Source organism: Accipiter gentilis, chromosome 1 (assembly GCF_929443795.1).
Source record: "Accipiter gentilis chromosome 1, bAccGen1.1, whole genome shotgun sequence".
NCBI lineage: Eukaryota > Metazoa > Chordata > Aves > Accipitriformes > Accipitridae > Astur > Astur gentilis.
Genome location: NC_064880.1, coordinates 35,882,855 through 35,905,033, shown reverse-complemented (window position 1 = coordinate 35,905,033; position 22,179 = coordinate 35,882,855). Strand labels below are relative to the sequence as shown.

General features: G+C 36.7%; 1 protein-coding gene across 6 annotated transcripts in view; it reads left to right on the top strand.

The window, feature by feature from the left end:
- SLC4A10 (solute carrier family 4 member 10) overlaps window positions 1–21,356 on the top strand; it is a 160,427-nt gene extending 139,071 nt beyond the window's left edge. For 4 of the 6 annotated variants that reach the window (XM_049798918.1, XM_049798910.1, XM_049798901.1 and 1 more), the window contains 10 exons: window positions 2,161–2,322; window positions 2,556–2,669; window positions 3,181–3,342; window positions 6,134–6,385; window positions 7,680–7,748; window positions 10,119–10,292; window positions 10,943–11,065; window positions 14,493–14,560; window positions 16,233–16,349; window positions 20,893–21,356. In XM_049798918.1, the coding sequence (XP_049654875.1) occupies window positions 2,161–2,322; window positions 2,556–2,669; window positions 3,181–3,342; window positions 6,134–6,385; window positions 7,680–7,748; window positions 10,119–10,292; window positions 10,943–11,065; window positions 14,493–14,560; window positions 16,233–16,349; window positions 20,893–20,959 (1,308 nt within the window). In that variant the 3' untranslated portion in view covers window positions 20,960–21,356. Of the gene's footprint in view, window positions 1–2,160; window positions 2,323–2,555; window positions 2,670–3,180; window positions 3,343–6,133; window positions 6,386–7,679; window positions 7,749–10,118; window positions 10,293–10,942; window positions 11,066–14,492; window positions 14,561–16,232; window positions 16,350–17,036; window positions 17,245–19,944; window positions 19,971–20,892 lie in introns of those variants that run through there. The other 2 variants (XM_049798929.1, XM_049798938.1) reach the window with 2 other exon arrangements.
- The last annotated feature ends 823 nt before the right edge of the window (window positions 21,357–22,179 follow it).

Below are 22,179 nucleotides of genomic sequence, written 5' to 3'. Positions count from 1 at the left end.
TCATTTCATTACACAGTCAAAGAGAATTGAGTGCAAAAGACACAAAGCTGGAGGGTTCTCTCAAAAATGTAACTGAATTAACCTCTGTAGGCATAACCAAATGAAATGCTTAAAAGCCAATCTAGTGGATTGTCTCCTGCAGATATTGTTTTTTCTTCTAAAGGCAGGAAAGCAGAAGAACTGGTGTCCTCCTATCATGAGTTAAGCAAGAGCTGCCTTCCATGGCTGCCCTGTCTTGGTAGCAAGGACTGCTCCTCAACTCTGTTGGTGTGGCAACAGCAGAGAGAAAGTTGAGAACTGCTGGCCTGAGGGATTCCAGCAATCCAGAATGAATATTCTCAAAATTGCAGCACACTCTTAAGAGCATCTGTGCAGGGGCAGACTCCTCCTCTCACTTTCTCAGATCTCTGACAGTGTTTTTCAGAGTACATTTGCAGCTGAGGAGATTTAAAATAACAGATTTTGTTTTAACTATAAATGTAAAAGACCGGCTGCATTATATAAAACCCTTTAAAACTTCTGTAAAAGCTTATTACTGAAACTTGAATTTACACGGGTAGCAGTATAACTGACCGACTTTCCCCATGAGTCCCTATAGTTGTCAAAGAGATTGATATTTTTCATACTTTCATGTATTTATTTCTTGCAAGCATCATCAGGAAACTTCAGTTCTCCTGTTCTAGAGAATTGCGGTAAAAGATTAGACCTAGTTGTCTATAAATATTTGGTCAGTCTCACCCCACTGTCTTTCTTACTGCTTATTTCTTCCTGTTGTTTCTTGTGTCTGATTTAAGTTTCAGGTTTCTGAAGATCTAGATTGGCTCTTTTAAAAACAACAGTAGGACCAACAATTTTTTTTGCTATCTAGGACAAAATGAGAGTGAGCAAAATGTTTATTCTGATTGTGACAAAATCCTTTTCAGTAGGTATGTGATGAAATTCATCCCTTTGCTGTGCCAACATCAAGGTCTAGCTCAGGCCAGGACAAGTTTTCTATTTGATGTCCCAGAATCTTGAGAATTTCTTCTGGATTTCCTGAAAAATTTTTTCCCCACCTGAAACCTTTATTTCATCAGTCAGAAGTACATTATATTTATGCCAGGTTTACTGCTCTAAAAGTATAAAAAGTTTTCTGCTCCTTTGTCTCGCAGTCATCAAATAGCAACTGTCGTTTTTGTTTTGGGTTTTTTTGCCAGCCTTTGTTCAAAGCCAAGGTTTCTCATAACATGTCAAACCACAGTATTGTGACGTGAATCTGATGAGTCAATGACCCAGTTCATTTGATACTAAAAGATCCTGATCTGGCAGAATATTGCTGCCTGAAATCTCTGATTCTGGGTGCTGTGTTTCTTTTTGCTTAGTAAGTGTGGAGGGATTTGGGAAGGAGAAGGAAAGGATTGTGAGTCTAGAGCTTGTAACTCACATTTTTAGAACTACTCTTTAATTCTGTGCTTGTTAACTTGGAACAAGTATCATTTTAGACAACTAAGGATGGTATTGGAGAATTACTAGACATGTTTTTTACTGTATCTGCATATTTGATCATATATTGGATAGAAGTAATGTTACAGATTTTGGGTTTTGCTGCATTTTAGCAGATCAGGTTTTTTAAGAAAGATAATTTGTGGAATGTGCTGCCCCCATGTGGTATTAAATTTATTGATCTCATTTTAGGCTAAACTGTACATTCTAAGTAAGTTTTTATTGAATTGCTTGGCCTGTGAAGTTAAAACAAAAAATCAGTTCTTGAGAATGCACCACGAGCAGCCTTCCTCATAGTAGCTTTTGACCTTCACTTTCCTCTCTTGGAAGGAATTAAGAAGTGCAAATCTGCGTTTGTAAACAGAAAATAAATAAGTATACTTGTTCAATTTGAAATAAATCTGGTTTTATATTAATGACTTTATTTATGGTATCTCTTAGTGACTTCATCATTTAATACTGGTTAAAAAAGAGATTCTTTTGAAGGTTTGAGAGTTTTCCATGCAGACTAGACACAAACATTACGAGTTTTAATTTTAAAAAGAATAAATGTCTAAAAGTTATTTTACTATTTCTAGTAATACAATCTGCTTGCAATTTTGGAAGGTAATTGGAAAGAAAATATCAGTGTAAGCATGGATATTTTTCAGAACAGCACTACTTTGCTCTCCCTGATAGGAATGTAAAAAGTTTCATGGAGAGTTTGTTGGACGAGCCTGTGGTCATCATGGCCCTTATGTTCCAGATGTCCTCTTTTGGTCTGTCATCTTATTCTTTTCTACGGTAACACTGTCATCCACACTGAAGCAGTTCAAAACTAGCCGATACTTCCCAACAAAGGTATGTGCCTTTTTTTTAATTCAAAAGTTGTCATTAGTCAGGCGTAAGCATGAATGCTATCTGCATTGCAAATTCAATTAACTGCTGGTGAAATGGACACTGCATCTTTTCTCTGTTAGAAAATTGTATCAGAATAAGCACAGTTTTAGCTGTAAGCACAAATTGGCTTAAAACAGGGAAGAAAAATAAATCCTAACCCATACATGAATTGTCGTTTCTTTCAATAATCTTAGGTACGATCTGTTGTCAGCGATTTTGCTGTCTTTCTCACTATTTTGTCCATGGTTTTAATTGACTATGCCATTGGGATTCCATCACCAAAACTTCAGGTTCCAAACGCTTTCAAGGTAATTTGTTGATAAATTGCACTGCCTTATTATTTTCACAAAGTAGTGTGCTATCGTGGGTTTATTATATTTTTTTTCTCATCAGGGAGTAGTGATGCTACTCTGAATTTTTCATGTTCACCAAGTACTATGCAACCTCTCTGATTAGTGGCCCGTGTAAGTGAGCCTTTCCCATCAGGCCCCTCCATGCTTCCTAATGTCTTCTGTGTGAGGACCAACATGGCTCAAATTACCCAAATCCTAGACTACTGAAATGTTCTGGGGTGCCTTCCAAATTCTGGGCTCATTGTATCAAATACAACCAAGTCTGTAATATACCAGATGATTTTATTATATGTAATTTCTCTTTTTGGTATCACAGGAAGCTTAGCATTTTTCTGTGCTCTTACATACATAGATTGATTTTAAAGGAAATCATATCCTAGTAATGTTTTTGTGTGTATTCTTATGAAGTTAAAATGTAAGGAATCCTTAGAGTTCTGACTGGTCATGCATGACTCTCTTTTTATAGCCCACCAGAGATGATCGTGGCTGGTTTATTACTCCTTTGGGGCCAAATCCTTGGTGGACAGTGATAGCTGCTGTAATTCCAGCCCTGCTTTGCACTATCCTTATCTTTATGGACCAGCAGATCACAGCTGTCATTATCAATAGAAAAGAACACAAACTAAAGGTATTCAGTCAAATAGTTGTATTTTCACTGTTGTTTTCTGCTTCAGGTTATGTAATGTACCTTCATCTACTTGAGTATGCTAGTTTATTATATGTTATATAGCACCCCTTTAAATTGTTATACTTTTTCTCTGTTGGACACTGTGCCCTGTGTCAGTGATTTGCTGCCTTACAGAAGACTTTATGAATGTAATTTGGAACAGAGATTCTGAATCAAAAAAGTGCTATCCTCTGTGCTGTATTGGAAGTATGATACCCATTCACCTAAAGAAAAAGATCTGGAATTTAATAATTTCCTGAGGTACCATAATATTAATTGCCTCATCAGATATTGACAGTGTTGTTCTACTGGATTGGATTTTGAAAAACTATTCAGGGGCTATTTTGTAATAGAAGATTTCCGCCCCCCCCCCCCCCCCCTCTTTATCCTTCTGTGTGGTTCTACCCATCTTTTTTTATTTATTTTTTTTTTTAATGGCCTTCCTATCTTAAAGAAGGGAGAAGAATAAAACTGAGCTTTAGAGGCACAATGGGTTCTTAAAACAACATAGGACAACTTCCTGCTCTGTTCTCTAACACTTTAGTTGCCTACAGATGGAGAGAGAAAAAGGGACATCACCCCTCTGAAAAACTGTTGGGCAAAATCTAGCAGCAGGTTTCTGTACATGTATATGCAGCGAGCTTAGGCTTTTTTTGACATACTTTTAATAAGCAGCAATCCAATCCCAAGTTGCTTTAGCAAATGCATTTGCAACCTTCACTTTGCACTGCCTCTTCTTGGATGATTGTGACATTTGATATGTTCTTTTTTTGCCCTCTTTGTCAGCCTGGCTCTTCATGTCAATCCATAGCATTGCATGTGGTTAACTTGACAGATGCAGGAATTTGCTGCCAAGCTTTGGAATGTGTTTTTTCAGCACTGGCATCTGGGAGTCAGATGGTCCTCCTGGCTGCCCCCTTGTCTTGCTGCGTTTTAGTTTTGCTGGGGTCTGGTGTAGCATCACCTGTTGCTATGCTTCCTTTTCTTCCCATATGTCAGGTTCCTCAGATCATGTATGAATGTGAGGAAATGCTCTCGGATTCTGTATGCATTAGCAGATACATTCCTCATAAATGTGTCAGAAGGTAAAAAAAGGTGTCTCTGTTAGGATTTAGAATGAAACTCTTTCTTTGAGTGCATTGTGCATCTAACTAATATCTGTGTTTGACACATCTCTGAGTTTGTCAAGATGTGTCTTGGAGATAAGACTCATAAACACTTTTGGGGAGTGAGGGAAGGTTGCTAGAGTTGATTCTTTTCATTTTCTTTACTTTATATGAATTCCCCTTTTTAAAGAATGTAAGCAAATAAGATGGCATTTTCATTTCGATATGTGGATTACATTTTCATAAACCCAGACGCTTCCCATTTTAGAAGTAAAAGTTGTCTTCAGAAAGAAATGATTTGTTTGCTTCCAACTCGTTTTCCCCTCTTTTTTTATACTTCCCATAGCAAATTCTGAATAGTGCACATTTCAGCTTTTGGCAGTCTCTGTAGCAAACCTTTCCAAGTTTAGTTTAGTTACTTTTTTTATGTCAAAAGGCATTTGCATGGGTTTACAGGCAAAATTATGGTTCAACATATTCACATTGTTTGCATGAACATCACTGTTTCATCAGACCATGATGCTGGATTTGTTGCCATATTGCACAATTTTATGGAGATAACTAAATACCTGACTTTTTAAAGGAAAATAGCTTGAGCTCATGCTTGCAGCTGTCTGGTGGTCCTGGATACTTACTAAAATTGAAAAGAAGTATCCCTCTCAGCTATGGTAACAGATATGTATGCAACCAAGCTTGATGCAGATCATTGGTCATTTTCAAGTGCAGGTTGTATTTGCAGGTTTTTAAATGCATCTGAGATTTGACCAAAGAGTTTTATCCACTACTACAAAAGCAAAACAACATCCTCCTGTGGGTAAATTTACAGAGTATTTGACTACTACAGAGATGTTCCAACACTAACGGTTTTGTACCGACTTCTCATATGAGTGTTTATGGTGCTACTTTTTAAGTATTGCATAAGGAAACCAGTAAAACAATACCTGATAATGAATATTATTTTATAATTTAATTTCATGTATAGCTTAATTATAGTTTAATTTCTCTTCATTTCTAGCTATCTGTTCTTAGATAAGATGCAAGTACATTAGTGAAAACTTACTACTATCCCGTGCTTACCATCTATAAAAACTTTAAAAGGATCATTGTGGGTTTATGGTCTTTTATAGCATAAACTGACTGCAAATATTAACTTAAGATTTTTTGTGTAGGAAAGAATCAAAATTTTCTGCCTCCTCTGTAAGGATGGATTATAGGGCCTATTAAGATTAGTGCAGTGGAAAGTTGGCAGTGCAGCTGGATGTTTGCTTCCTGTTATCCACAGGAGAGAGTTAGTTAAAACAGAAAACTTATGTATTTTCCATTGTCTTACTAGTATCTCTTTTATTAGCAGGAAGGGTATTTGCTGCCTACTGTAAAGTGGATTTATGATATGTACACTTAACTCATAACTGGAATGAGTCTAATAACATTAAGCATTTCTTGTGAACTAGTAGGAATTCCCCTTAGATAACCAGTTTACCATCATTACTGACCCAACCTGGATAACACATAGAAGAAAGCTATTTTTTCCTACAAGTCACAATTTTTATAATTGTCTCTAAGTGTTCATTAGGAATGCTTGCCAGGAGTGTTCTTAATTCAGATGTCATTTTATATCTTCTTGCTGTCCTTACTTTTTTTAACAGAAAGGATGTGGATACCATCTCGACCTACTCATGGTGGCAGTCATGCTTGGAGTGTGCTCTATTATGGGATTGCCATGGTTTGTTGCAGCCACTGTCCTCTCTATTTCCCATGTGAATAGCTTAAAACTGGAATCAGAGTGCTCCGCTCCAGGGGAGCAGCCAAAGTTTCTTGGAATCCGGGAGCAAAGAGTCACAGGGCTCATGATTTTTATCCTTATGGGCTCATCTGTCTTTTTGACAAGTATCCTGAAGGTAATTTGGGGAAGTAAGGAAAAGTTAATAAATACCACACTGCACTGAACATTTCACTGTTACGGTATTGGTTAATGAGTGCCCTTTCCAGGCACGTTACTAACTAGCATAATGTTACACAATGATAATCTAAAGTGGAATTCTGATTTTGCGTAATAAAATGGGACATCTAACATGTTTAAAACAAAAACCTTGTAATGAAAATCTGGCCTGACTGAAGTCAAAGGGAATTCTGCCATTGACCTGTATATGAAGATTCACCCTTTGTCTATATTTTGGGCCTGTGGCAAATTATCATGAAACAGTCTTGCTAAGTTATACCAGTAAGTGAATCTATTTAGAAAATTTAAAAACATTTTGTGATTTCTGGATAACTTAAAAATATTTTCACAGTTACAAGAGAACTTCTGTGTTCATTTCTTGGAAATGAACATGAAAATTGTCTCATGCTCCCTGTATACTCAACACAGCTCACCAGTGTCCTGAAACTGGGTGTCTAGTTATATGCATGTATAATACAATCTATATACATAATACTTACTGGTTTTAAGAATTATCTGGCCTCTGTGAAATCAGTGAGAGTTTTGCCACTGGCTTCAGTAAGACCAGAATTTAGACTTGCACGTTGTTGCAATGAAGGCAATAAGCCCTTAGAACTTGTACTTCCCAGCAGTATTTTATTAAGTATATCAAAAACCTTCACTTTGAAAACACACAGAACATGTGTTTTGTGTATTTAGTATTTAAAATAGATACTTATCTGTGGAAATATTCCTTTACCTACACACTGTATACTGAGAGTCTGAACATTTAAAATAGGCTCTTACAAAGTCATTCTATAAAAGTCATTCACCCATTTTTGAATGCTTGCAGCACAGAACATTTCTTTAGCAGTATGAAGTATTTTGTGTGTGTCTTGAATATTTTTCTGAGGATTATAGCTTTACTATTCAGATGCTCTCCTGCGCGTTTTTTAAGTAAAGAATTTAAGTATGTATCAAACACTTCTATTTTTTTTGTGTAGTTCTGTTAATTTTATTAATAGTGAATAAAGTATATTGTGGTAACTGGCTGTGAGAGGAAAATAAAACTATAGAGCCAGATTCTTATTTTGCTTTATACTCTGAGAAACATTATTAATTTGTAATTGAGTGACTCTGAATTTACAACTTGTCTGATTAATGCAGGCATATGGCACGTTGAATTTCAACTGTGTAGAATGTCTTTCTAGAAGCATTTAAAATTGTTAAATGGTATTTAATATGCTCTTCCCTTTCTCTGTTTGTTTGTGCAGTTTATTCCTATGCCAGTACTTTATGGAGTATTTCTTTACATGGGTGCTTCATCTCTAAAGGGAATTCAGGTAAAATGGGTTTATGAAGAATGTGTTACTGATGATGCTTTCTATAAAATCTGTAGCTATTCTTATGATATTATTTTATTGTCTTTTGTGTATAATCTTAAAAGAATGTTGCCAACCTTAAATTCTTGAAAGTGACTCACTTAAAAAGGAAAATGAATTCTCTCTAAATAGACTATTCCCCTTAGGTAGTGTGCTCCAATTTTTTATTTTTTATGTGCCGATTTTTCTGTTCTCCCTTCTTATCAAGGGAATTTTGGCTGAGCCTAAAAGCTGAGCAGCAACTATCTTACCTCTCCCCTGCCTCGCCGTTCACTTGCTTGCCTGCTGCCTTTTCAGCTTCTAAGTAAGTGCCTTTGTAGGGGTACACTTGATCTTGAACTTTGCCTATATGAGGCTTTTGGCTAACTTGCCCTAAAACGAACATAGGCAAGACTTTGAAAGTTTTTCCTGTGAAAATAAATGCCCCAGGCAGGGGGGAACTGTTGCAAGTCCCATGCTACTTAATTTCTGGCCTCAAGGACGAAAGGCAAGTCTAGTGGAAGGGCAGCATTCCTGCAGTGGCCTTAAGTAGGAGCCCCTGGCAGAAGCCAGGTGCTCCAGCATTCAGGTCAGGGTTGGTTATGGTATCCTGTGTACCATTTCTCCTGGATGACTGCAGCATTAAATGTCATGGTGTCAAATCTTTTAGCCCATCTGACACAAAGACTCAAATTTTCAAGTGTGCCTTTGTTATTGAAAGTTGAGGTATTGAAACATCTTCCAAGACAATTGAGAAAGAACAGTCACATGATGAAAACATGAATTTCACCGTGCAAAAGGTTGTTAAGTACAAAGAGCAAAGAAAATGCCTGATTGTTTCCTTCATTGTATTTAAATTTTTGATTGCAAGTTAAAAATGTCTTGCTTTTTTTTTTACCTCTTGTATTATTTATAGGCAAAGCTGGCAACATCTCTTGGTTTTTGACTGCTGTTTTCTATTCAGAGACTTCTTTTGTAACTTTACCTAGCTCTTATCATTTGGGTTGATAGTTTGGCTTTTACTGAGGTTTAGATAATTTCAACTTAATATGGTTCAGCAGTTTCTCAGAACAAGGCTATGAGAAAGTACACTATTGAGGAGTGTTTTTAAGGCATGCTAAAATTTGGCTATCTTTACTTGGAAAAGTGATAGCATCCCCCTCCGTTTTTCCCTCCCCCAGGCTGGGACAAGGAATGGAGATTTGATAAGATGGCTTTTGTGGGAGGATGTGCTTTTTGCTGTTTCTGTGAAAATGAAATCTGCTCAAATCTGGCCAAATTATAAGCCTTTAAAAAAATGCAGTTTGCACATGCTCAATAAAAATTCCTGAAACTTGAAATTCCTGAAGATTGTGTGAATATAGCATGGCTCATCCATGCAGGGAGAAATGGTGCATCACCATCATCACTGTGCCATAGCAGCTGACACAAAGCCTCGGGTCAGTGTGCCAAATAGGTCTGAAAAACAAGAACCTCTCATGTACGTTCCTGATGGCATGGCACTTGGCTTTCTGGCATTCCTTCCTTTTTTTTTTCTCTTGGTTTTGTTCCTGGTTGTGTGAAGAAAGTGCAATAGGGAAAAGAAAACAGCCTGGGATAAAGTGTCTGGTGAAGTAAGCTGGGGGGAAAGAAAAAGTTTCATCCACAGGAGATAAAAGACTGATGAGATCCCTCCATGATCAGCTTTTTGTGTGCTAAAGGAAGCAGAGCTCAGTTGTTGAAAAAACAGAAGTTTAGAATCTATTGGAAAGGCGGTGTAATAGTGCATATGACCAACAGGATCAACCAGCTTCGATTCAGTTTGATTCACGATTGATTCACGTATACTTTGAAGTCTGACTTTGCCTAACTTTAAGGGTTCTTGACTTGAAATCTTAGCAGTACTATTTTAAAGTAACTATTTCCTTTGTGTATAACATATTATGCAGTTATGAGCAGGATGTTTCCTGGAGTATGAGTATACAGAATGTAATTCAGCAGAATCCAATATCTCAGCACATCTGCTATAGAAATACCTAGGGAGACAAATGTGTATTAAAGTTGAAAGGAACTTAAGAAGTATGACTAACCAAATAATTAAACTTTACTTAAATAATACAATTCTCATTCTTACTCTGGTGGCTCAGCCAGAGAGATGAGTCCTTTAACACCATTGGACTAGTATAGATTCATGGCTTATGATTGTAACTGAGGTAGTCTTTTTCTGTGCTCCTGAAGTTCCACATAGTTTTTGCCTTTGGAATAACAAGCCAAATTCTTAGATATTCAGGATCTCTTAGGCAGTGTGTGAATGTCAGCATAGATGATCCTACAGCTCATTTTGATGCAAACTTTTAAAAATTTCTCTTTCAGCTTTTTGACAGGATAAAGTTATTCTGGATGCCTGCAAAGCATCAGCCAGATTTTATTTATCTGAGGCATGTTCCTCTTAGAAAGGTCCATCTCTTCACTGTAATTCAGCTGAGTTGTCTTGTGCTTCTGTGGATTATAAAGGTTTCAAGAGCTGCCATTGTCTTTCCTATGATGGTATGAAATATTTTTTTATTTCCTCTAAAAATCCATTTTCTTTGCACTTGTGGATCATTATTATTGAAGAAAAAAATTAAATGTGGGCAGGTAATTACAGTATTGCTTTGATTCAATGTTTAAGGACAATTGATTAAGTAAGGAAAAATTCTACATATAACCTATAGTCTTATAACATGTAGTCTAGGTTGCACTGTTTATATGTGTGGATAGCCCAACTGTATATTCTCTTAGGGAAAATTCTTCTCTTAAAAAATTATTTGATGTTTTTATTTAAGGAGTAGTGCTTAATCATTTTATAGAAATAACATTCATTCATTAAGGAAGATCGTTCAATGCACTGAGGAACTTTTTACTGATAGTTCTGTGTCTTGCTGGAAATAAAAGACAAATCTGTTCTGCTTCTTAAGTGATCTCTCTCTGATCATTTCACTCGTTGAAAATAAAAGATATCTACTGATCTCAGTGACTGTTAAATGCTTAAAGCCATATTTCATCTGAACAAAGGAAGACCAGTTGTTGGCATATCCAAATTAAAGAATAAAATTCTAGCTGTAACCTGTGGTCACTTTTGAAAGTATTCCTCTACAAGCATATTTGTCAGTTTTACTTACTTAATTTCCTAATTCTTGGAATTAACATCTTTACAGGTCCTAGCTTTGGTATTTGTCCGAAAACTCATGGATTTTTTTTTTACTAAGCGGGAGCTCAGTTGGTTAGATGATTTGATGCCTGAGAGCAAGAAAAAGAAACTGGAAGATGCTGAGAAAGAGGTGGGTCATGGTTTCAGGTTTTTTTTGCTGTGTAGCACTTTATCAATTTCTCCTTCAGACAGTTAGAGAAAATTCTGTAAATAAGGCCAACAGGCAGACTTGTTAACAGTATCCAAAGTGTAATATTGTCATATTTTACATAAGTCCTTTTAAGGTTACAAATCTAATAGGCTTAGGTGGGGATGTCTATGAGATGTAGATTCTTATGCTGCCATACTGTCATATTACATAGTATCTACAGAGCTCCTGGGGATTGCTCCTGAGACCCACTCAGATGATGTGCAGGGATGAACCTGTGTCTGTAGGAAAGCCCTCAGATGCCTGGGACACTTTGATGCTGTGTTGGGACTGGTCTCGTCCCAGCTGGAGATGCTGAGGAGAGCACTGCAGAATTTGAGGGGCATGGCATGTCCAGCTACATCTGAGCCATGCATAGGTCACACACCATCACCCTGTGCCCTCTCTGCTCAGCAGTGTCGTAATCCTCTGCAGTATCCCTGTTACACTGTGGGCCAGCATTTTCCTTCTGCTGCTGCAGAAACAATTTACTTCCACTTCCTAAAGAAAAGGTCAGTGACGCTGCTTACCCCCTGTTAACCAAATCCTGACTTTTACGTACAGCCTGTGGCATTACCTCCCAGTTGACTGTTTCAGATCTGGACTCCTCATCTCCTTTCAAAGAATATGCATTTCAGGTCATTTCTTATAAACTTGATACAGGACAGATTCTTACACATTTCTACTCAGAATGTTCCTATATTTTGACAGTGAAACACTTATTTTTTCCTGATTGTAGCTTTCTAACAGTTTTGCATCTATTTGATAGTATTTTCATCTAGCTGCTGCTTCATGAATTGCTTGTTTGCATATGATGTAAAACTGTTGGAACATAAAGTAACTGTATGGGTAAGGGACGGACGTCTCTGTCCTTTGTCCCTGTTATTACCCACCTGATCAATGTCACCTGTTAGGGAACCTCAGTACTGGGCCCAAATGAATGAGGGACAAGTATCGATGGGGAAACACTAACTGCAGGAGCAGCAGGCAGAATATGTTGGTGCCAGGTTATTTTAAATAAGAGTCATGTGTCCTGTGTCAGCACTTTTGAATAGTAGCATGGTGTGAGGCTGTGGTGGCAGTGGGAGGTGAAGCCACATGGTCTTGGCAGGCTGTGGTCACTTGTAGGTGGGCGTGCTCTGGGGACAGTTGTGCATAGGACCTCTAAGATGCCCTGCAGACCTCTGCAAAAGTCCAGGACTTGTAAGACATAACCTTTGGGTAGTACAAGGGTACTGCAGAAACTAGACAATGTGAATGGATAAATCAGTAATTCATCCTTAGGGATGCCCTGAGATGTGATCTGAGACCAGTGAAATGGTGTGTGTAAGGATTCCCACTGGTAAGTCTATTTGCAGAAAGAGAACATGAGCCAATAATTTGAACAGGTAACTAGGAAAACTAGATCTCTGCCTTTAGGATTCTTCTGTGACCTTTGACAACTCACTGCCTCATCTGAAACCTGGAGAACTACAACTGCGCTTTCCTTGACACATTCAACATACTTTCATAGAATATGTTTTGGGGAAAAGGTTTTACCTAGGTCATAAACATCATGATGATTATTTACTATTTAGTATGTGCCTTTAAAACTATCAGGCTGAAATTAAAATACATGACTCATTGTTTTCTCCCTTGAATTGAAGCAGACCAGAGAGTTGTTTCAGCACACTGTCTGTTGTCATCTCAATTCAGAGTAACCAAAAGTAACCAAGGTAGCTCTCTTCTTGTGGGTCTGGTTATTGGAAAGATTCCTTGTTATCCTTATGTTTTGGTTATATGTCACTTTCCTTCCCATGCTTGATAGGATGGCATCAGAAAACAAAACTGGGAAAATGTACTCGTGTTACTTTATTTCATTCACTGTCTATTTTGAGAGGGTATTTTTACATATTTTGGCATTTCTAAATATTTGGAGCTATTATTAAAACTGTTCAACTGTCAAAAACTTATGAAGCTGTGAAGCCTGGAAATGACAAAATTAACTAGTAATAAAACTTCTGACATGTAGCCTAGGGAATTAATTGGAGAGTTGCTATCACACGGCTTTTAAAAATAGAAGTTTTGCTACCCACAAGAATATTCAGAAATATAGTTGACAAGATCTGGAACTTACTTGATTGGATCCTAATTTCATCACTTAAGTTGTTTTATATTTTTAGGCCATGTTTTTGCAAGGCTTTGTACATTTCTAGTGGATCTTATACATGCCTTCTCCTCGCAGACCTCCTTTGGAAGCCACTTTGATGTTAATCAATTAAGTTTTCCTGAGACAGGAATGAACGAAGTGGCTTCTCCCATTTGGAGAAAAAAATGTTGTGACTTTTGAAATAGTTATAATAGGAAAACATAGAAGAAACAAATTTCTGTGCAGAGAGGACTTAAATTCTACTATTTTGGAAAATTGTACTGGCTCTTCCAGCTAATACCAACTTACCAGTGTGTGTGATGCATGTAGGGTTTTGGGTGGTCTACCAGAAAAATGGTGAGCTCTCTTTTTGGGAGAGCCAACTCACACTTTCAAACAGGCATCAGGGTAAACTGTTACAAAGCCATCTAATAAAGGGAAGAAAGATGTGGAGGTCTCTGGGTGTCTGCTAACGCTCAGACACACACACAGTGCAACAGTTTAGGGCAGGATTTGATGGTTACATTCATGTGAAGGCACTTTAACCTCCTGTCTGTGGTTTTTGTGACCTAACAGGGGTGTAAGCTTTAAGAATCCTCCTGTGGAGCCTTGAGTTGATGTCTGAAAGACAGAGACTTGTTTTCCTTTGTTCTTGCAGGCAGGATGTGGTGCTTGAGGGGTATTGTTTTGTTCTCCCCTCCCACTAAAATAGATTTTCTAAAGTTGTAATTATTTAACAAAAAGATTTTTGGTAGATACGTCTCCTAGTTCTCTTCACTTCCTGTTGCTCACAGAAGTTTTTCCCCTGTTCAAGTGAAAACTATTTTTGGTGTCTTGTTTCACTACCTTTTGTCGCAATAAAACTTTTATCAGTATTAAAACTGTGTGTGTGCAAACTTGACTTCCCTAATTTTGCGTGTTAACATTGTAATGTATATATGCTGTTATGCATGATATTTAAAATTCACCATACAGTTGCTCACTCAGTGTTACTAATTTTTCTCTTTCTTTATTGTTACAAGTGTCACCTCTATTTGACATTGAAAAATAACATTAAGTGAAGATATGTCTTTTAAAATACAGGGTTTTAAATGTCAAATATTTAAATTAAGAGTTGAGAAGTACCTTACTTTAAGAACTTCAGATAAATACTTAAAGAGAAGGGGGAAGAGGATTAAAGTACATAAATTTCACTTTTCACAACATCATATCCTGTCTCACGTCTAAATTTCTTCCTTCTAGGAAGAGCAAAGTATGTTAGCAATGGAAGAGGAAGGGACTGTTCAGTTACCACTAGAAGGACATTACAGGTAAAATATACCTTTCCTCTTTTAGGTGAGTTGCAATTAAACAAATAAACATGCCACAATATTTATTCTTAATGCTTACTGCATGTCAGGAGGATGTTTGTCTGGTAGTAGAGTACAGATAGGTGAACTGAACCATATACTGCAGCATTTAATAAGCTCAGCCCTTTTCTAGTGTTTCCACGTGCTCTCACAGTGCCTAGGAAAAGGACCTACTAGTTGAGGTTTTCCCTTGGGCAGGACTGCAGGATCAGGTTGTTCATAATGAACCTTGGCCCCTGACATGCACAGTATGAAACAAAGATGTAGAGCAGGTCAAACCCTTCACCCTGATGCTAACGGGGAGCCAGGAAAGGTTTTGAAGACACAACAGAAAAACTAGGTTCTTACAGTGTAACATTTTAAAACATTCTAATTAAGATCCTATCTATGTGAGATAGTAAGTGAATCAAGAGCTGTCCAGGGCAGATAAGGCATAATGCAGGGTTGACAAAACTTAAAAAGCCTGAAAACCTATGTTATAGATAGTAGTAACATGTAGCCAGCCCGTAAGCACTTACTGTCATTTACAGTTTTCAGAAATAAAGTTCTTAATAAAGATTTGAAATATCTGGTAATAGTAACCTCTGCATTAATGTGAGTTCATAGGAACACTGTCTCAGAGTGGCCTCCTTTCTTACATTTGAACATGAAGTTACCCTAATGTCTCCTAAGGCAAACAACTAACTGTGTCTCTGAAAAATCCCAGCCTATTTCTTACTTTTGATTCATCACACTTCTAATGGTCTCGGTTTTTTTCTCCTTTTGTCCACAGCTTTTGTTCTGTTTTATATTAGCAATACTTAGCTTCGTTTATCTTATATTGATCTATAGTGTGTTTACTTAGGTACAGTTGCCCGGATAATATCTGGCTTTCTGTACTGTAAGGGTCACAGTCCTACAGCTAAAAAGAAGAGTCAGGACATTGGTTGATAAAGAGGTTCCCCAAAACATTGTGAAAACAAGTTTACTGGCGGCTTACTGAATGTCAAGCCATATGTAAACCATGAAGTCAGGAACAATGTACAGGCAGGCCCTTAAAACATTTAAGACTTTATCATTCTTAAGTGTATGAATACATATTTGGAGCAGTCTAGGTAAAGCTAAGGGCATAATGGCTACAAAGTGCTGCTTAAAGCTACTTATTAGCTTGTTTATTTGGGCATTTTTATTAGATCTCTGAAATCTTTGACTTTGTCAAGGTTTTTTGATTGCTTTTACAGTTGTTTTAAAAGCAGGTGGAGTTTCAGAGCGTAAGTATTTTAAGAACTGTTAGGAGCTCTTACGATTCTTGTTTAATCCAACTACGCCACTGGCATGCTGTGAGATCTTGGGCAATATTTAATTTCACAGTTCTTCATTTTTCTCTGTCTGTTAGTTGGAAGTGACACGATATATTTTATTGATGTTACTGTAATGAATTGCTGTTGGATGAGGAAAATACTAAAGTGCTAAGATGTTTTAAGAGAATATTTAAGTCATTGTTCAGGATTTTTGAGGTTTAACAATTTCTTAACTTATATTGCACTTATTTATTGTCATCACTATCAGTTTTCAAGGACTTTTATAGAGTTAATAAGTAACAAAGACTGATTTCTCATTGTTTTCTTGTGTATTTACTTTTATTCTTGCTTAGAGATGACCCATCTGTGATAAACATTTCTGATGAAATGGCAAAAACTGCTGTGTGGAAGACATTGTTGATATCCTCAGAGAATGCAAAAGATAAGGAGTCAAGCTTTCCTTCTAAAAGGTTTTAATTTTTTTTTTATTGCATTATACTTTATATATTGGTGTCAAACCAGCATTAGAATATTTTGCTAGGGATTAGAAAGATTTTTAGCATCTTGCAGTTTTATTTCTTGAGGTTTCCTTTTATTTATGTCCAGTCATAATATTCTGAGCTCAAAACACAAACGCACTATTTATGGGGGCAAAAAAAAATCACAAATATTTGCATGCTACTTAGTTATGCTACAGTGGAAAATGAAGTTGGGCATGCCTGATGTTTGTGTAATGAAGCACCAGCCTACACCTGGATATTGCACAACAGCTGTTGTGTTTGATCTGCTTGCTTTTGTTCTTTCCTCCTGAAAAAGAAGTGGTCATCACTGCCCTGGAAATATCTGTATGAAGAACCCAGTACTCTGAGTGCAATCTACTAATATTTGGAATGAAAATAATTTTAAGATTGCATCACTTTTCATTTTTCTGCCTACTTCACTTGTCCTCAAAACAGTTAAATACTTTTAAAATTTCGTCTAGACAAATGTAAAATGAAGCAACGACGTTTTATCTGTGCTACAGAATTATTGTGGGAATAAGAAAATATTATATATAAGCACAAGTGTGATTGTCAGAGAAATTTCCTCTGTTCCCATAAATTTTAAATTTAACTATTTTCTACCTAAACTGTTTCATATCACATTTTTGTCATAAGCTCCCCCTTCCTAATCACTCTAGAAGCTGATTGCCCAAAGGTAAGACGCTGTCCCCCAACCTTTTCCTTGATTGTATCTTGCAATTCGAAATGGTGTCACCTAGCAACCCAAATGACTTGACCTTGTGTAGTTTGGGGGGATAGAATGAAAAGAAATTTCAAATAGGAATGTAAAATGTCTTCATTAAAGTCCTTAATATGAAATTTGTATTTTATTGTGTATTAAAAATAGAAACTGTAGATGTAGTGCATTTAAATGTTAAATTGAATTTATTCCTAGAATCCTTTTTCATGAATTCTTTGACTTTTTAAAAATATAAAATTATATTCTGCCCATTTCTAAATCTAGTTTTCAAAACAAGCTCCATGTTTGAAACAGCTAGTCATTGTTTTATGGTGAAAAGATAGAGTAAGAGAAAAAATTTTGTAGTGAAATACATTTTTTTAATTTTGTTACCCTAAAATGGCATGCTGCCCGTCAGTGTTGTTCCTTTCCCGAAACAGCGTAAATGAGATGGAACAGTTGATGACCAGAGAATCTTCATTTCAGACACCCATGGAGCAGCCCACTTATGTGATCATGTTAATGCTATTCCACCGACGATCAAAATAGCAGTGTAGTTCTGATTGGTGTTCCACCCTAAACATGGGCTGAAAAGGATCCTGTCACAGTGAAATCAGTGTGGGGCATGGGAGAAGGATGTACAGTAGGGTTTTCTTACCTTCTGTGCCTCTGTTGTCCGGGCTTTCACAGCCTGGACAAAGAGAAGAAACTGATGCAGTACATTCACAGCCACTGGCTGTGCAGTAGTTGTAGTTCTTCGGGGGATGTTGCATGCTTTGATTTTATGATAGATTATGTAAACATGTACTGGTGTTCCCTGAAATTTTCAAAGATGCTTTGAGCAAAGAGCATCCTCATAGACTCTGGTTCAGACAACATTGGTAAAAGGTGATTTGGCATTTCCACTGCAGTAAAATAGAAACTTATTCTCTAATGAACTCATTTTCAATCTGTTCTTGTATCTTTGCTCATGAAAACAAAGACTCGGGTGAAAAGGAACTACGGGATCACAGGTTTATGGTTTTAGGTGTGAGTTGTAAAGGAAACAAGCTCTTAAAGAATCTGAAATCCTGCTTTTTCGTGTGGTATAACTTGTCTCAGATTGCCAGATAGAAGTAGATTCAAAGAACTTTAAACCTGGAAGGCTTGCTTTCTGATAAGCAAAACCATAGACAATACTAATCTTAAATCATATTAGAGACAGAGCTAAAGAAACATTATATTCCTAAATGCATGTATCATTACATGAAGATATAATTCAATCCTAAGTAAGTACTAAGAAAAAGGAAAGCTTGGAATGGTAGCAGTCATAAGGATAATTTTCCCAAATGATCAAGATCACCAGTATCACATTACACAATTGCCTGCAGTGAAGGGTATCTTACCATAGGGGGAAAAAAAAATCACGTTGTTTTGAAATTAATTTTACTGATGCCTTTTCAAGTTCAACTACAGCCGTGTTTAGTACTCCTTTTCCTGTTGTCACATCTCTTCTCATATACAAATATCTCAAAATATTATTTAATGGGGATAATTAAATGATACTGTACTATGATTTCATGTAATGCCGTTTATGTAAGGCACTGATCGATTAACAACATACATAGAGTGATTTTGGAATACATAAAATCTGGAAGTTCTTCGTACTAATTAAATACTGAGTTGACTTGGCCAATGAAAGGCTAACCAGTTATACAAACGCCTTCTTAGCCTGATGCATGGATAGTATCTATCGTAAGCTCTGCCCTGCCCTGGCTCTGTGTAGTAGTGTAGCGTGTGACAGTTCTTACATCCCAGACTCTTAACAGGATTTAAGGGTCCGAAGAGGGGACTTAATTTTAGTGAGCTGTTGTCTAACCATAGAGGCACGTGAACTTTACAATTTTCCAACCTTAATTTTTCATTATTAAAAGTCCTAGGGACCTACCTAAAGGTCTGCTTTCGTAGAATTGAACACCAAGGCACCTATCTGAAACATAGCCCTCTTTGGTACATGTAATTCAGTATTCCTCTGTCTTTGCTTATAATATTAAGCCCTTCAGATAGCAATTCCAAAACATATGCGGAAGATCTGACGATGTGTAGAAGGTAGTCCTAGCTGGTCTTTTAAAATGTTGGAGAAAGAGGCATCTGTCACTTTGTAGATGGTATGGGTTCCCCTTTCTACCTGAAGATATGCAAATCCCACATCCCAAACCCTCCTTCTCAGGCTTATTAGACTGCTCCCGTGGCAGGGAGGAAGAGGGCTCTAAGTCCCTTACAGATCCACCAGTTATGTGTGTTTTACTGGTAGAAGACTGGACTTGTCCTCTTTTTTTTCAAATTTCTTGAGGCATTAAAGCCCACATCCACAGGAGATGCTCAGAGATGTGAATCCTAAATAGAAGGAAGACTTGCCTGGTATCACAGAGGCATGTGAAATGTGGAAATATTATAGACTGTAAGGCACACAACACATCCTCAGTGTTTGCTTTTATTAAGCACAGGTAACTGCCTGCTGTACTGCTGCACTTTAAATTCACCCCCCAGGAATTTGTTTGCATACCCTTTGTGTGCAAAAAGTGTAACATACCCAATTCTATCACTGTTCTACAGCAGGTGACAGATTTGGCAGTTGAAGTGGCAGAAGTTGGTATTCTTTAGCTATTTCCATTAACACCTCTGGAAGCTGCCACAGGGTTAGAAGTAAGCTTTGGCTGAACTGAATTGTATCCTTAAAGCAATTTTTATGTGAAGAAAAATGTCAGATGATTGTAAAATTGTGCATGAATCACCTTAAGAATTTGAGAATTGCTCTTGCTTTCTTTAAGCCTTGTGTAACAGCCTATTTCTCATTCATTCTAGTTAAGGAATTATTCCCATGAAACCTGGTAGGTTATGTGCTTGATACAGGTTTGTTTTCAGAACCATCTTTTTTTTAGATACCCTGCCACTCTTTGTTGAAGGCTTGATTTGCCTGTGTTGTGGAAGCCTCTGCATTTTCCTAGTGTGATTGAAATTCATTGCAAGAACATGACTTTTTATTTATTTACGCTGTTGTAAATTAGGACCCTCTTCACTAAAATAAAAAAAATCATCTGCTTTGCACATATATTGCTTTCTGTAGGCAAATCAACAGTGTTTTAAGTGGAAAAATGCTGAATCCAAATTTGAACTCTGCTTCAGAGTTCTTAGTGATACGGCTTTTTTATGATCTTTCAGGCTTTAAAAAAAAAAAAAAAAAAGTTATTTCCTTATAACGTATACATGAAGAAGTATATATCAAGCTCCAAATGGGGAATATTGTCATTCCTCACCACCGTGGCCTTCTCCTGCTCTCCCCAGTCAAGACTGAAAGCCAAATATTACAGTTGGAAATTGGCTTGCACTGCTCTAGTTCAGAAACATTCCTTCTAAATGTACATTTTAAAGACAAGAAATACTTATTGTGACCTCTTGTTTGCGCCATTTAAGAAAATGCTGGTATTGTCTGAGAACTGTACCATTACCATTATTTAATCAATTAACAGTTGTATTTGCCAAAAAACAAGAAAAAAAAAAAAAGTGGCTATCTTTGCTTGCATGCTGGCTGACTTGTCTGTCTGTACATCTTAAGTTCTGTACCTACCTTGTTACTAAAATGCTGGCTGATGTCCTCTGCACCATTCAGCACAGCAACTTTCACTTGCTTCCCAGTTTGTGCTACGCAGCATGAAAAATTAATTAAAATACCAGTGCAATGTTGGTTTTCGGGCAGATGATTAATATGTATGATAGTGCTGCTGTAACACTTTTTTTTCCTTCTTTTCCTAGTGCTGAAATCAGAAAAGAGAAGAAAGCTGACTCAGGGAAAGGTGTTGACCGGGAGACTTGTCTATGACTTGTTCTTCAATTAATTTTTTTACAAACAAATGAAAGGAGTGCCACAATGACTAAATATAAATGATTTGACCTTGTAACTTTTTGTCTTTCATCTCAAACTAGCACAGGTAATGTAGTGCAATATTTGTCTCATTTCACCTTGTCTACATTGTCTAGTACCTGTGTAAAAGTCTGCAGTAGCCAATGCAAAAAATCTTCATGTTCTTTGCTGATATTCGCCATTTATTAGTATTCGTATCATAAATTCAACAAGCAAAGTTTATTTCAAATTTCCTGTTAATAGGTTTGTACTGTATTTTGCTACTTTTTCTGTGTGAGAATACTTAATAATCTTCATTCAAGATGAACTTGAAACCACTTGTTCCAATTTCTTTTTTTTTTTTCTTTTCTTTTTTTTTTTTTTTTTTTTAAAAAAAAAAATCACCGAACTTGAGTAAATGATTTCAGGAGACCCAAACTGACAAGCAAACATTAAAGAAGTTTTTAAGGCAACAACTGATCTGACCCTGTGAACAAACTAACAAGGATAATCCTTTCTTCCTCAAGCTGTCCTTTTGCAGTTATGGATTACTCTTGCAATGAGGATTGCAGGGTCAGATTCTGTATTTGTGAAGTTTTCCTTGATTTAATACAGTGTATTTAATATTCAAATTTGTATGTAACTGGAACATAGTCATATATATATATACATATATATTAAAAATATATATTAAAACATTCTCTTACCTTAGTTGAAAAACACCACCACATCCTTTGATGTGAAACAGGGGTACAGTATTTCTTAAAATGCAATCTGTGATTACAGTATTTTATCTTGTATTGTATGAATGTTGCCATGGTAGGCCAAACAACTGCATTATGTCATTAATCAATCCATTATTTTATAATAGGGGAAAATTTTGTAGATACAAACTACCCCACATGCAGTTATATCACCTGCCCAATGATTTTCCTCTTTATTAGCTAAAATACAGCCACATAAAGGGCATATTTGTATTGTCTTCTCTCTAATAGCAACTATCAACCTCTTAATTTCAGAGATTAGTTGTGTATAATACTTGAATGGGTATCTTGCTGTTGGTTTAGTTACAGCTCTTCATTATTCCATCACATACATATTGACTGAAAGATAAAAACAACATTGCAAAGTAAAATGGGGCTTTAAAGCCATTACAGAGACATTTTTCATAATGGATTTTGTTACTGCCTGATCCTTCA